General features: G+C 34.5%; 1 protein-coding gene across 7 annotated transcripts in view; it reads right to left on the bottom strand.

The window, feature by feature from the left end:
* Positions 1 to 14,675, bottom strand: part of LOC310901350 (sodium channel protein type 2 subunit alpha) — a 79,246-nt gene that overhangs the window by 38,991 nt on the left and 25,580 nt on the right. For 2 of the 7 annotated variants that reach the window (XM_083840701.1, XM_083840703.1), the window contains exons 4-11: positions 12,402 to 12,492; positions 10,497 to 10,625; positions 9,920 to 10,011; positions 8,555 to 8,827; positions 4,652 to 4,715; positions 3,935 to 4,076; positions 2,931 to 3,137; positions 1,230 to 1,520 (exon numbers count right to left, since the gene is read on the bottom strand). In XM_083840701.1, coding sequence (XP_083696827.1) covers positions 1,230 to 1,520; positions 2,931 to 3,137; positions 3,935 to 4,076; positions 4,652 to 4,715; positions 8,555 to 8,827; positions 9,920 to 10,011; positions 10,497 to 10,625; positions 12,402 to 12,492 — 1,289 coding nt within the window. Of the gene's footprint in view, positions 1 to 1,229; positions 1,521 to 2,930; positions 3,138 to 3,462; positions 3,560 to 3,934; positions 4,077 to 4,651; positions 4,716 to 8,554; positions 8,828 to 9,261; positions 9,398 to 9,731; positions 9,824 to 9,919; positions 10,012 to 10,496; positions 10,626 to 12,401; positions 12,493 to 14,675 lie in introns of those variants that run through there. The other 5 variants (XM_083840705.1, XM_083840704.1, XM_083840702.1 and 2 more) reach the window with 5 other exon arrangements.

Raw genomic sequence — 14,675 nt, 5'->3', positions numbered from 1 at the left:
GGATCAGATGGGTCTTCAACATGAAGTTGAAGTCAATGGATACAGATGAGAAGATTTGTATAAGGAACAGAATAAATCATGAATTAAATTTAGAAATGAAGTCTTACAAAGTTAAACAGTTAAAACATAAAACAATGTCAGACCAAGAAAAAACAATGGATGCAGTGCTATGAAAAAAAGAAAGTATGTTAGGGAGGAAGTGGAAGGAGTTAACTTGGTAGAAATGGGAAGCTAGAAAAATTACAGTCCCACCACAGTCTGATCGAAGGAGGAAAAGTCCTTAATAAGAGAGTAACAGATGAAGAGGTTTGAGCTTCTCTGAGAATGGGAGCTGGAGAAGGTGATATATGAAAAGAACATGGATGCTCATGATCTATTTAGTGATGAAACAGGCTTTCCAGAGACAGGAATAGAAGAGGATAAAAAAGGAAGGAATTTAGAAATAGTTACTAAAAAGAAGGGGAAAGCAATTCATAAAGACCAGGGAGAATCAAGAATGTGGGGATAAAAGGAAGAGACATATTGAGGCAAAAGTCACACAAAGGGGCAGAAAAAGAACAGAATGGATGTGAGATCTAGACCTGAACAGCTGAGGGGACAGTCTGAGGTGGGCAAATGAACAGGAGTTTCTGATAACTGTAGAACGGATGACATAACAAAGCTATCAAATGAAATAGATGTCTCGATGGGAGATGCAGATGGCACTCTTCTTGAGTCACTCGTATCAATGTAGGAGAACACATGCAAGGGCACTTTGCCACAGATATTTCCACCTTTAAGATAACACTATTAAGGGTTTCACATCAATTAATTTGCCAAATTTCGCTTGAACATTTATGATACATTTAACATTTTTTTGCACCCCAAATTTAACACTTTTCTCATTGAAAACATGGAATTCCTTTGTATGTGTGCACCAAATTTTGAAGCCACTGATCATTCTGAATACATCCACCTTGTCGGGTTCTTTTTCATTAAGAAACTTGCAAATACAACTCATTCTAATTAATACACATTATTTTGATTTTTCAGACATTAATTCAACAAAATCTCTCAAATTCTTACAGTTTCATCTTTGATTGCAATTATTAGCTTGGTTATATTTTGACTTAAGATACTTAAAGAGTCTGTGTTATCTTTTGCAAGAACAGACCAAACTGCATTACAGGGGGTTTGTTTCTATGATAAGTAGACTACAAAGATGTTAAGAGGTAAAAATACTGTGGTACCTGGTGTGGGGAAGAGAATCTCTTTTCATATGTAAGTCTATTCCCCTCAATGGAAAATCGGAAGCCTTTCCTTTTGATGCTGTCCTCTGATTCGGATTTGCGAAATTCTTCCTCATCCTTTTCCTCGCCTTCAGACTGTTCTTTTTGCTTTTTTTTCTTTCTTCTATTCCTCCTCTCTTTAGCACTCTTTGAGCTCAGTTTTGATGCCTCAGAAGAGCTTTCAGAGAATCCACCTATTCCACCTACTCCACTATAATCTCTTGAGTCAGCTGCTGCAGCTGCTGCTGCTGCCTATATGTACAAGCACATATGCAATTTAATACATTTATACAAATACACACCACTCAGTATTTTAAATTTATTGCTATTCTTAAAAAAAATAATAAATTTGAAATAAAAGCAGTGATCCTGCTTCATTGAACCTGGTGTATCATAAGAAGTATAATTTGTGAAATACCACAGGAACCATAATTTGCCACTGCTCCATAAACCAGCAGTTAAAGCAGCCCAAGGGAGAAATGTGCTGTCAGAGAACCGAGTTAACAAGCATCTCTTTCAGATTGGAGCAATATGTCACAGTGACTTTTTCACCTGAAAAACTATGTAAAAGGAAAAAGGCTCAAGCAACAGGAAAATCCCTGTTAATGGGAAGCAACATTTTCTTGCACCATTTTGCTGGATTTGCAATACTCTCTAGTCTACTAAATAGTTGGTATGACATTATTAATTTCGGTGTTGCAAACAATCATCGGAGATTTGAGTTTAACTGCAGGCTATTAGAGATCTGTTGCTATTTGAAGTCAAACATTTGTGAGGCATTTGATTAATATTTATTTGCAATCTGTAGTAAAAACAAACAAACAACCCCCTTTTGCTGGCTTTAGTCATTTGATCACATGAAAGACATAGTTCAACTTCTGCTCTGTGTGGCTACATGCCAAGCAGACATAATCTATTATCCTATTAAAGATTTCAGAGTTTTCAAACAAAGAAAAGGAGTTTCAAATTAGTATGTAATCATGACATCTGTAGAAGAAGCATTTTCTCCATTTTTTCCACTTTTTCCAGTTTTATTTAAAACTGGAACACTATTTATGCTGTGAGAGCTGCAGAAGGAGTAGAAAAAGCCAAATGTTGCTGAAACAAAATATTGCTCCCACACCAATGACAGTAGTTGTTTTTTTCTGTCACTTAAATAAGCAGAATTCCTGTTTGTTGGTTTGTTTTCCCACATCTCCACCTCAATTTCTAGAATCACAGAGTGGTTGAGGTTGGAAGGGACCTCCTGAGGTCATCTTGTCCAACTCCCCAGCACAGACAGGGTCACCAAAAGGTTGCCCAGGACCATGTCCAGACAGCTTTTGATTATCTCCAAGCATGCAGATCGCACAACATCTCTGGACAACTTGTTCAAGTGTTTGGTCATCCTCACAATAAAAAAAATTATTTTCAATCTCTTGTTTGAAATTTTAGCTTACTGCTTCTTTATTTTTTATTTTTTTATTTTTTTGGTCGCTCATTAAGAGGCTTACTTAAGCCAGCAGAAGAAATGTTATGGAAAACATTAAAGATTTTTTGCAAAATGAAGGAATTTATGAGAGAGGAGGTAATATTGAGAAGTGGGGGACTGAAACTATTCTCAGATGTGAACATTCAATCACAGTCATGAATGGCAAAAGCAATTGTCCTTTACAAGAATACCTGAGCTTCTTCCTGTTGCTTTTTCAGTTGTTCTAGCATTTGCTGAAATTCTGCTTCTTTCTGTTCTGCTTCTTCCATAGTTGCTTGATTCTGTTCTTCATAGGCCATGGCAACCACAGCCAGGATCAAGTTAATCAGGTAGAAAGAGCCCAGGAAAATGACCAAAACAAAAAATATCATGTATGTTTTCCCAGCAGCACGCAGTGTCTGGGGAAAAAAGAGATAATACACATTTTTTAGCAGACTTTTACATACTATTGCATCTGCGTTATATTTTAGAAACACATTGTAAGATTGCTCTGTGTTAGCACAAGATGATTTAGTTATTTTTTCCACATACAAGTAGCTAGTATTACATTCTGGCTATATGTGCAAAAATCCAAGTTTTATGTCTGCTATGGTCAAGGTGAATAAAATTCTACAACTTGAATACTTCAGAATTTCTGAAGTTATAGAAGTTGCTGTCACAATTACACCTTTATATTATAGCCTTTAAATCTAACAGTAGCGGGGCCACTAGCCAGCATCTTACCTTGTCTCATCAGTCCCAAACTACAGTGCCACAAAGACAATGCAGTATACAAAATGTCATGCTGCACAACATCACTGTCCTTCAGGTTAAGGATCTGTATAGTTCAGGGACAAGATACAACCTTCTCAAAGAGAACATATTTGTACTAGACTGCTAATCAATTTAACTAGCATCTATTTACAGCACGTTTGGGCAAGAAGCATTAACAAGTTCATTTACTCATTTGTGAAAAGGAAACAATAATTCTTAACCACCTTCATAAAGTAACAGCTATTTCTTACTATGTATTTGAATAGCACATGGAAACCTAAATCATGGACAAGGCCCCTGTTGTTTTAGATAGCTTACATATATGAAATAGAAGATGATTTGTGTCCCAAAGGCCTTAGGGACACGTGAATGAAAATAACTATGCAAGTACTATGTAGTAATGGTATTGGTGATGGTGCTGTTTATTTTAATAAGTCCTCACCAGCTGGTAAAGATTCTCCCAAAAGTCCTGAGTCATCAATCGAAACAGTGACAAGAATGCCCAACTGAATGTATCAAAACTTGTGTAGCCATAGTTGGGGTTTCTACCAGCTTTCACACATATATATCCTTCTGGACATTGACTACAAAAGAAGAGGAAATGCTATTTTTAACAACTACTCTAAATTACGATATTCTATAGAAAATCACAAAATTGCTCAGGAGTACCAGTTTCTAATGAAATTATGAACAAGTAAAATTTTATTCTACATACCTAGGATAAAAATATGTATCTTAATCAGTTTTCAATTTTTAATTCCATTTCCTATTGATATTTCAGTGCTTTAATAATATAACGAACAGCAATCAACCCTTCCCCACAATTTTTCTTATCAACAAATTTCCATCAAGAAAGCAAGAGAAGAATGTCAACTAGAACAGCTGATGATAAACAGTTGTCAGCCAGCTGGCAGTAACATTTATGCACATAGCATTCCATGGGATTACCTTTACAAAATTAGCCTAAGATTCTGAAGAAAGTGCCTGTGTAAACTCAAATCACATAGATGGTTATATTTAGGTATAGTTTCATATCCCCAAACATTGGTAATTTGAAATTCTAAGTTACAGTTGATACTTTAGTTAGCTACCTAAGCTATTCTAAGTAGCTAATTATTCTTTCTTGATGCACTATGAAAAATGACGACCATTTTCTTACCCTGCATCTGAGCTATTGCCACACAGCAGAGCATCATTTTGTCCTTCCAAGAAATAGAAATGATCTGTTTAAAAAAAATAATAATGAATAAGATAAAGACATCATTTATACCCTATGGGAAATTGAGCTATGACAAAAACTTTTACACTTTGAAGAAATAAGCAGAGCTAACTGTTTAACTGCAATATACAACGATCAGAAATTAAAAAAAAATATGGAAAACACTGTTTTGACAGGAAAATTACTTTTATATAGTCTTGAAGTTGGTCTTTCTTTAGAGAATAGAAAGGTAGTCATATGATTTATTCTCAGTAACCTACACAATTGAGTAAGGATACAAATGACAGATTAACAAATTGTTTATGTCAGCTAATGAGTGAATGAATACCAGGAAAACAGGACAAATACGGAGAGCAATTCCCTGCCTTTTTCAAGCATTTTTATATATACCATTTAAAGTTACTAATTTATAACTATTAATCCCATACTATTTTATCCAAATATTACTGGAAAAAGTACTGAAGTCTTTGCAGCATGAAAACACATCACAACATGCACAAGGTATTCTTAAGTGGATCTTGACTTGAGCAGTGGAAGGCAAAACCAAGCTTTTATCGTACATGACCAAAATAAAGAAAACTACACTAAATTCTATAGCAGAGAAATGTACCTGAAGTATCTATATGCATTTTGTTAATAGGCTAACTAATAAAATGAGGTTAAAATTAATTTAAAGAGTTGAAAGTTTAAAAAGCCCCTGCAACAATCTTCCTTTTTTTTCTTTCCTTTTTCTTTCTCATTCTTTCCTTTTTTCTTTCCTTTTTCTTTCTCTTTCTTTTCTTTCTTTTTCTTTCTTCTCTTTCTTTTTCTTTCTCTTTCCCTCTTTCTTTCTTTCTTTCCCTCTTTCCCTCGTTCTCTATCCTTCCTCTTTCTCTTTTTCTCTTTCTTTTTCCTTTCTCCTCTTTCTCCTTGTCCTTCTTCTGCTCCTGCTCCTCTCCCAGCCACTCCCACCTTTTCTTTCTCTGTTTTGATGCAGAAAATGAAAACCGATTTGCCATCAATTGCTTGTTTGGAGCTCTTATAGCAAAATGGGAATCTCTAGTGGAGATTTTTGGATCAGGTGGCATATTAAGCTAAAGTTGCCAAAATTAGGTATGCTCTGGCTGTTCTCAGGAAACAGATGGTTCCTTGAGATCTAATGCCAGCTGGCATGGACTAACTTAGCTGGCATGAAGAAGCTGAGGGCTAATGCTAAAGAGACAAGCAGGGAATTGCAACCAGTTCCTATTGACTGCTTCTACTCTGTCACCACCAGTATATGATGGAGAGTGCATAAAATCTGCTTATTTTAATGAGAAAGAGATCGGGCGCATCACTTCTGCATCTGCATTCTGTTCTCTGACATCAGATAAGAAGACAATGGGTTTTTAGATATTTAGGTGCCTGCATAGTCATACCCTGTGAGAGATCTACTCCTACTTAAAAAGCTTAAAATGTATAAAGATGAAGATAGGCACCAAGCTGAATTTTCAAAACTGTCTGTGTGCCCAATTCACATTTCTGCACAGCACAGCTCCTCTTCTGGTAAAAAGAGTATCCAGATAAACTGTCAAGTCAGCTCAATTCTCAGTCCAGTATTTTGAAAAAAAAAAAAAAGATTGATTTCTCAATATAAAGATGATATCAATAAAGTAAAAAAAAAAGTCATTACGAGCTTATTAAAAATTAGCTGTACATAAAACTATTTCAGTATCCTCCTTTGTCAACGTTAGGACAGTAGTCACAGGTACAAGTCCTACATGACACTTTCATAAGCAAGTATGGGAGATATGTTCCAGCTGGAATCATCAGAAAATGCTTGAAAAATGATTCTGAGAAAACAGTTGCCAGTGACCCAGTGTCAATTCAGAAGAGCGTTTTCTGAAGATCCTCAAAGGATCCGCACTATACACTGTTTTTATTAGAAGTTTCATTAACAGCTCAAGATGAGACCTAATACAAAAAAAAAAACACATCAAATATGTTGAAGACATAAAGCTAGGAGAGGAGATGACTGAAATTTAGAATGACCTTTGCAAACTAACTAGCTGGTCTAAAAGCAATTGGATTTATTTCAACAGAGACAAGTGGAAAACGCTACAGTTGACAAGACAAAATGGAATACATAAATGCAAAACAGATAGGATCTGGCCACAGCCACTGCTGTACAAAAAGATGCAGTGACTGTCATGAACCACAAGTTGACTGTGAATCAACAATACAGCACTGATACAAAAATGGTGTAATTTTGAGATGTATTAATAGTAATGTTAGATCTGTGGCATGAGCTAATTACTTCTCGCTACCTTGTACCTTTACTAGAGGAGTACCTACCAGATTTGAGCACCTTACTTAAAACAAACAAACGAAAACCATAACAAAACAGACTAATTGGAAACAGTCCAGAAAAGCAAAAATTGTTGAAGAGGTACAGAGAACATGAAACAGAGAAAATAGGTTTGCTTAGTTTAGAAAACACCAGAGAGAAGATAACAGTTTTAAAATGTTGTAAAAATTAATATAAAGTAGATTATTATTATCTTATTCTTAAGATCTCAGAAGAAGTAGTATCTGAAATTCAGAAAACTTAGGTCAGATATTCAGAAAAAACTTTCTATTTGTGTGATGTAGTACAAGAAGCAGCTCAAGAGGGAATGGAATGGAAAGAAATGGAATGAGATAGAATAGAATTGAATAGATTAGAATAGCAATAGAATTTCTTTTTCAGAGGTTTTTAAGAACAGGTTATCATCCAAAATCTTCTCAAATCCTGCATTTCTATGAGACTACTAGCATGCTGAGATGATAAGTATATTAAAAGATTATAAAGCAACCAGACTTGGATCCAAAAGCATTTAGCTGTTAAACTGAGGGATCCTAACTTTCAGTGATGTAGTCATCAGTTACACCATTTATGCAGACTTCATTAAAAAAAAAAATTGTGCCTAATTAGAAAGTTAAAACTCTAAATACATTAACTATATGTAAATAGGAGAGACTGAAGCTATTTTCCATTATGAAAAACAGAATAGCAATGCACTAGGGATACTTTCAGAGCTGTTCTGAGTTTTAAGACTTTTCTGTTAACAGAGTAGATATATTATAGACGTCACTGTTAACACAGTGACATTAACTACCTTAATTCTCAGGTGAAAACACTGTATTATGTGGTACAACAGAGACAAAAATACTAGTTTCTTGATTTTCAACAGATTGGAAACAAATGAAAAGATACATAACATGTAATGTGGTTCTTATTTTGCTACGTTTAGATGCATAGGACCAGTATACTCATAAAGACATGTTTGTGCTGTGCAAGGGCGTATGGTGCAGAGATGTTCACAACCAAGTTCCAGAACAAACAGTGCAGCTTCATGTACATGCTGTGGTAGGATTAGTGAGATAACTGATGTCCAAATGTGGATTTATGATTTGGGGCATTATCTTGCACTAATGTAGCTATGCAGATTTCAGATCCCATATTAGAACTGTTACACCATTTCAGGAGGATATTTCCGCATCGTGCTCCAATGTGGATTTACTTTAAAAGTCCTACACACAATGTGGATTTACTCTAAAAGTCCTACACGGTAGGTTAAAAAAAGAAAAAAAAAAAAAAAAAGATTTGTTGGTACCCAGTACAATATTATGAATATATTCATTTTGACTGTTGCTTTATTTATAACACAGAGTGTTTATTTTTTAAATGAAAACTAAAACTATAATCTGCAAAAACTATAAGTGCTTTTGTGTTTCTTGACTAGGAAACAACATTTTAATTGCAATGAAAATGTACTGATATGCTTTTGTATCTGTTTTAAAAAGTTTCAGAAAAAACAATGCAGTAAATGGTATCATTCTTACTTCTATCTTCGATGTACTCATCCCAGTTAAATATTGTCATTGTTGTATTAATAAATGTGCCGTTTTCACCTATAGAGCTATTAAAGTAGGAAATAACAGTTGTTTCAAAAGTAGAATTGTCTGGAGGCCACTGCAGGCATTTATTCCTCAAGTTGCCCATGAACAGCTGCAGTCCTATTAGTGCAAATACACTCAGACAAAACACAGTCAGGATCATAACATCTGAGAGCTTCTTCACAGACTGAATTAGGGCTCCCACGATAGTCTTCAAGCCTGCAAAGAGAAAAGATTTTTATGATGATGTTAAACATACTAAACACACAAAAAAACGTGATTTTTTTCTGACAAGATAAAGATTTCATGCAAAATGACAACTAAATGAGTCTAATGTTTGTGATACAATAATATCCATGAAAAGACTGGTTACTTGTGAAGATGAGTGAAAAGCTGTAAATTTATGCTTATTCTAGAGTGTACAGAAATAAAAAGTAGGTATTACCAAACACATTGTTTATGCCAAAACAAGTGATTTTATTACTCATGCTATATCTCAACCTTACATAGGAAAGTATTGTTTGCTTTTGCTGATGCTTCTTGCCCAAACCTTTCTTATATGAACTTTTCAAAAATTATTCTGCATTTATAAACCTATTACAAAGACATAATAAATTCTTATTTTAAAAATAACCTAATAATAATGTTCTTACGATATGAGAGGGATGATGGTTTGGAGAAGAAAGACATCTTTAAAACAATTCCCCATGCATGGCCCATGCTATCCTTTAGAGATTAATTTTTTATATATGACATTTGAAACTGAGTTAAAGTTGATATATCAAGTGCCTGTAATAAATGATAAAATTTGCATCAATATGAAAGCTTAAAATTAACTTATATTTAAAACATATAAAGGAAAGCTTGATGTCATAAGATGCAAATCACATAGGCTGTTTACTGCAAATATCTCATGCAAGAATTTGTTAAACTCAAAGGCTGATTTTTTGAAAAGAAAGCACAGCTAATAAAAAAAGCAAAAATCAATCTAAATAAAATTATGTCTTGATTCCTGCTTTTTTATTTTGTTAACAATGTGTAGCAAACAAGGCTTATGTTTTAAAAACGTGAATACAGCCTCTGTGGAACAAAAGTCAGCCTCAGTGTTTAACCTAGCTCTCACCTGGAATGACTGATATTGTTTTCAAAGCTCGGAGAACTCTGAATGTTCTCAACGCTGAGACATTGCCCAGGTCCACAAACTCTGTCACATATCTGTAATAGGGGAGTTCACACACAAACACAATGACAGCACACAAATAACAATTGGAGAAATGAGGGGCCTAACACCTTACACCAACTACATCTTACCTGGGATTACAGAAATAGTTTTCAAAGCTCTCAATACTCTGAAAGTTCGAAGAGCTGAAACATTGCCTAGGTTTACAAATTCTGTTACATACCTGTAGGATTAAATCACAGTTACTCAGAATTGAGGCAGATTTTATTCTATTTGCTTGGGTCTTTGATTAAGACCTCTTCAGCGTTCACTGTATTTTGCCTGTGTTATAAATATCCTTCTGACCATAAAATTAAATTAAATTTTATCAAACTAAACCACATTCACTTGATTTTTGCAACCTAATTTGGTCAGCTTCTAGCAGGAAGTCAGAATGATTCCTTTAATGCTGGTATGCAGAAAGGAGACAGGATATGAACAGTTCAGGCTTGATGGCATTCACAATCCTAACAGGCTGACACACGATGCTGGCCTCTGCAGCACATGCTCAGTTAGAAATACTAAAATGTGTAAAAGAGGTAGAAGAAACATATTGAAACCGCAGGAAGTCCAGGCTCCAAATGTTCTGGCTGACAAAATATGAGGCAATTTTTAGTCACTAATTTCATGCTATCAGAAAGATTTTTTTTTTTAAAAAGGGAAACTTACGCAAATGTAATGACAGTGAAATCTAGCCAATTCCATGGGTCTCGAAGAAATGTAAAATCTTCTAAGCAGAAGCCCCTTGCAAGAATTTTAATAAGTGATTCAAAGGTATAAATTCCAGTGAATGTGTATCTAAGGAAAATATGCAAGACAGAGTTTATAGAAACACATTTATGTTTTCTGTACACCATATGCTCTCTAGTCCCATCTTCTTCTCTTTGAGTGGCATTAAGAATTTAATGCAAGATACAACTAACTTTAAACTTCTGCAGAATTTATTCCTTAAGGGAGAAGTAGGAATCAAATTACAATTAATAGACTACATGACAATCCATAGGCTGAAGATCAGATTCTATAATCTACACCAATGAATCAGATGTAAAATTCCCTGTTACTTCCCTGGTGCATGTTTATGTCCAATCTAAATCAATGTTATAAGAACATACATCTAAATACATCATGATTTCAAAAGTTGCTTCCAGACTAAAAGTGTATTTCTTCAATATTATTTTTATGCTGAAATATTGGACAGTACCATGATCTCGCAATGTGTCAACCTCTCATCATCACTCATTGACTTTGCTACAGAGTAGTTGTACCCAGTACTGCACCTTCAGCAAGACAGGCATAGTACTGGAACAAACCCAGTATTTTCAGATGCAAAATCCTGTGCAAAAACAACCAAAAATATTTACTAATTCCAATAAAATTCAGCTACTTTTTTTTGACTAAAAAAAAATGTGGCTGCAACATAAAAGGTAAAAATGTTTAATTCTGTCATTCTGAGTCACTTCAATGTTCTATCTCCAAATGATGTCATTTTGAAATTTAGTTTCATTTGTATCTTTAATGGAAAAGACGATAAAACACTTTTTCAAATTAAACTGTTTAAAAGGCTTGAACTGCTTTTCAGACTTGACTCAACCTGAAACCAATTTTCCAGTATGAACTTTTTTCAGTTCAATCACTATAAAAAAATGTTTTTTCCTGCACAACTTTACTCAACCGATGACAGGATTTCCATTATATATATAAATGGCATAATATAATGACATGAAGAAATATTCAAGCTAGCTATCTTTATTCATAAATCCTCACAATATGCCAGACATACTGAGTGCATGTAGTTCATATTGAACTCAAAATGAGAATGCCTACACTGTCTTTAATAGCCCTATGATTTCCCTGTTGATTGCCAAAGATTAAACTGGTACTTATCATCCAAAGCAGTTAGGAGGGAAGAAGCAGCAGAAGCATAAAATGCTGTTGCAAAAATGAAGCACCATCAAGAGCAGTGTTTCACACTCTGGTCTACAGACTTGGAAACATCACAAAATTTGAGCCAATTGTATATGGGGACCAAAGTGTTGATACCATATTGGAACTTTTCTTTTTCTAGTTGTTACTTCCTATGGGAGGATTAGCCAATCCCTTAAATACTTTTGTAATAGCTTATTTTTCATACAAACTTTTCATTATTGGTCTGTCTTTGGTAAATGAAAGATGCACAATAGTAAACAAGCCATCCAGTGGACTCTTTATCTGTAATGGCTGCTGCAATAGAGATAGGAGGGTGCATTTCCCCACGTTCTTGCAAAGACGCAACACAGAATGCAGCGTAAAATATTTATCATCCACTTTTTTGCATGGTCATAAGACTAGATTCATCTTCTTATATTACTCATCTAATATTGGAAATAGAGAATTGAAATTTAACAATCTGTAATGAGGGAAGTGTTAGAAAATATATTGATTTACACAGAAGAAACTAGCATCTGAATGGCTGTTGAAAGCATATGCCACAAAGTAGTTGCTGTCAGTAAATGCCATCCTTATTAATATAACATGATAAACAGCAGTTTATTTCAGATTACTGAATATTAGTCAAAGAAAATCCATTTAACTTACTCTACATTCTTCGTCCAGTCTGGAGGGTTACTCATGGTCATAAATACACAGTTGGTCAAAATAGTGCACATGATAAGCATGCTGAATAATGTAGGTTAAGAGTTAAGGAATGTAAGCCAGAAAATCTCATTAAAAGAATATCAAACAACATCCTGGCCTGGCAGATATCCAGTATCAGGAGCTATTTATCCCTCCACTGCTATGTTGATGCTCAGGAAATATGAGTATGTTAAAGCCTCCATAGTCACTGCTTTTTAGTTAAAAGAGGACAACCACACACCAAAAATTAAAAGAAAGATAGACATATATATACCCAAAAAACCACTTAACTTTAAGAGGATGTTAGATGATTTCTTTCTTTTGAAATAAAAATGTGAACATTTAAAGTAGTGGTTTCTAATCTAGTGGAGTAATACAAAAAAAGATTTTTGTTGGATGACCTAGACAAAACAGGCTGACCTGTTTGCTGTATGTAAGTTTTTTTGTTGTTGTTTTCGCTTTTTTTTAGTAATATACATTAGGAAAAAAAAAAACTAGAGCAAATTCCAGAACAATTCCAAATCATAAACAATTTCATTGATTGTGACAGAACTGCTCTAGATTTACAAACCTTCACTCACAGGACTGATACATTCTTAGAAATGAAAATAGGAACACCAAAATGAAAACCGCACAATGATACACAAAATGTCCACATGATGGCACCATCACCTAAAATTAGAGAGAGAGCAAAACTCGATTTTAAGAGCTTTAGTTTATTTAACTAAAATGCAGGTTGACACGGTGCTCCACTCTAGGAATCTGAGTATTATGGTGTGGGAAGTACTGTGATGTTCCCCTCACACATCCCTTTATATGTCTACATTAACCAAACAAAACAAAACCTTCAAGCAACAGTAAATACCTCTGCCTTCTGAACTGTCAAACTAGTGACATTACAGTCAGCAATTCTCCAGGTCTTTCATCTCATTAAACAGATTTCAAATCTTTTACTTGGAACGTAGCTTCTTTCTGTATAATTAATAAGTGAAAGGAGCAGAAGAGAAAAGACAGTATTCTAAAACATAACAAATAATGTGTTATGACTACTTCACAAGTCCATAATGTAGGCTTCAAAAATCCCCTTTTGAAGAAATATCCTCTCACGGTTGAAAATCCCCACTATTCTTTCATCAGGCGAGAAATAAGTGGAATGTACCTTCCCAAAATGTTAAACAATGATTTTTAATATTCTGACTTTGGTCACTACAGCTATTTACTACCATCTTACTTCCATGATCTTCCATTACTCCATGTAATTGAATAATGCTCTGTTACATGCTACAGAATGTCACATAACTCTCAAATAGTTATTTGTAGTGGCACTTTTAGCAAGCAAATATAAAACAGACTATGCAGTGTTATGACTGATTCTGAAGTCATTTGTAGGCTAGACGTTGATAACAACATCCAATGCGTATTAGATAATCATAATTAACAGACTTCCATTATATTAAAATTATTACATAATCCTTCCAAAGTTTATTCTACACGATCTTAAGATACCTCTATGTAATGCTACAGAAAACTGCTTTCAGTGTGGTTATGGTAGACTTCTCTGAAATATAAATGTGCAAACATTCATATGTTCTCCTTAAGTAAAAAACTTTTTGAAGTCAAAGCCCTCAACGACTTTGTATCAGTATTTGGGACCAGACCAATGGAATGCCCATTGTAGTCACATATCAAAACACTGAGAAAGACAAAATGAGACATTATGACCATTTACCTTTGCAAATCTCTACCTATAATGTGGAAATATCGGGACCTACTTGAAGACTGATATTACAGTATCTACAGAATTACAAATGCATAAGGCAATAATGATCAAGAAATAAATACAGGCTGGACACATATCGGACTGAGAATGTGTAAGACAAGAAACCTATGCAGTTCTATCAAACTAGCCTTCTGCAAGTGGGATCTGAATATGAAAATGAAAAGGAATAATGAAACCATATTTTCACTAAATATTCATGCGAGTACATAACTGGGATAAAAGATTTGGTTTTAACACAAAGTGTCAGTGAAGAACTGAAAGTATTTTGAGCAGTATGTCCGTTTGTGAAAAAAATGTGGTGGGAGGGGAAAAGATGAAAGATGTGAGGATTACATGAAAAATAAGAGGGAAGGAAAAAAATAAATAGGTGGGGGAAGAAGAAAGACAAGGAAAAAATGTAAAGGAAGATGATTGGTTACCTGGCTTCTGATATCTGGCTTCCACCAATGACAAAC

Source organism: Anser anser (genome assembly GCF_964211835.1).
Source record: "Anser anser genome assembly, chromosome: 6".
Classification (NCBI taxonomy): Eukaryota; Metazoa; Chordata; class Aves; order Anseriformes; family Anatidae; genus Anser; species Anser anser.
The sequence above is the reverse complement of the archived record's forward strand: the minus strand, read 5'-3'. Positions and strand labels throughout refer to the sequence as shown.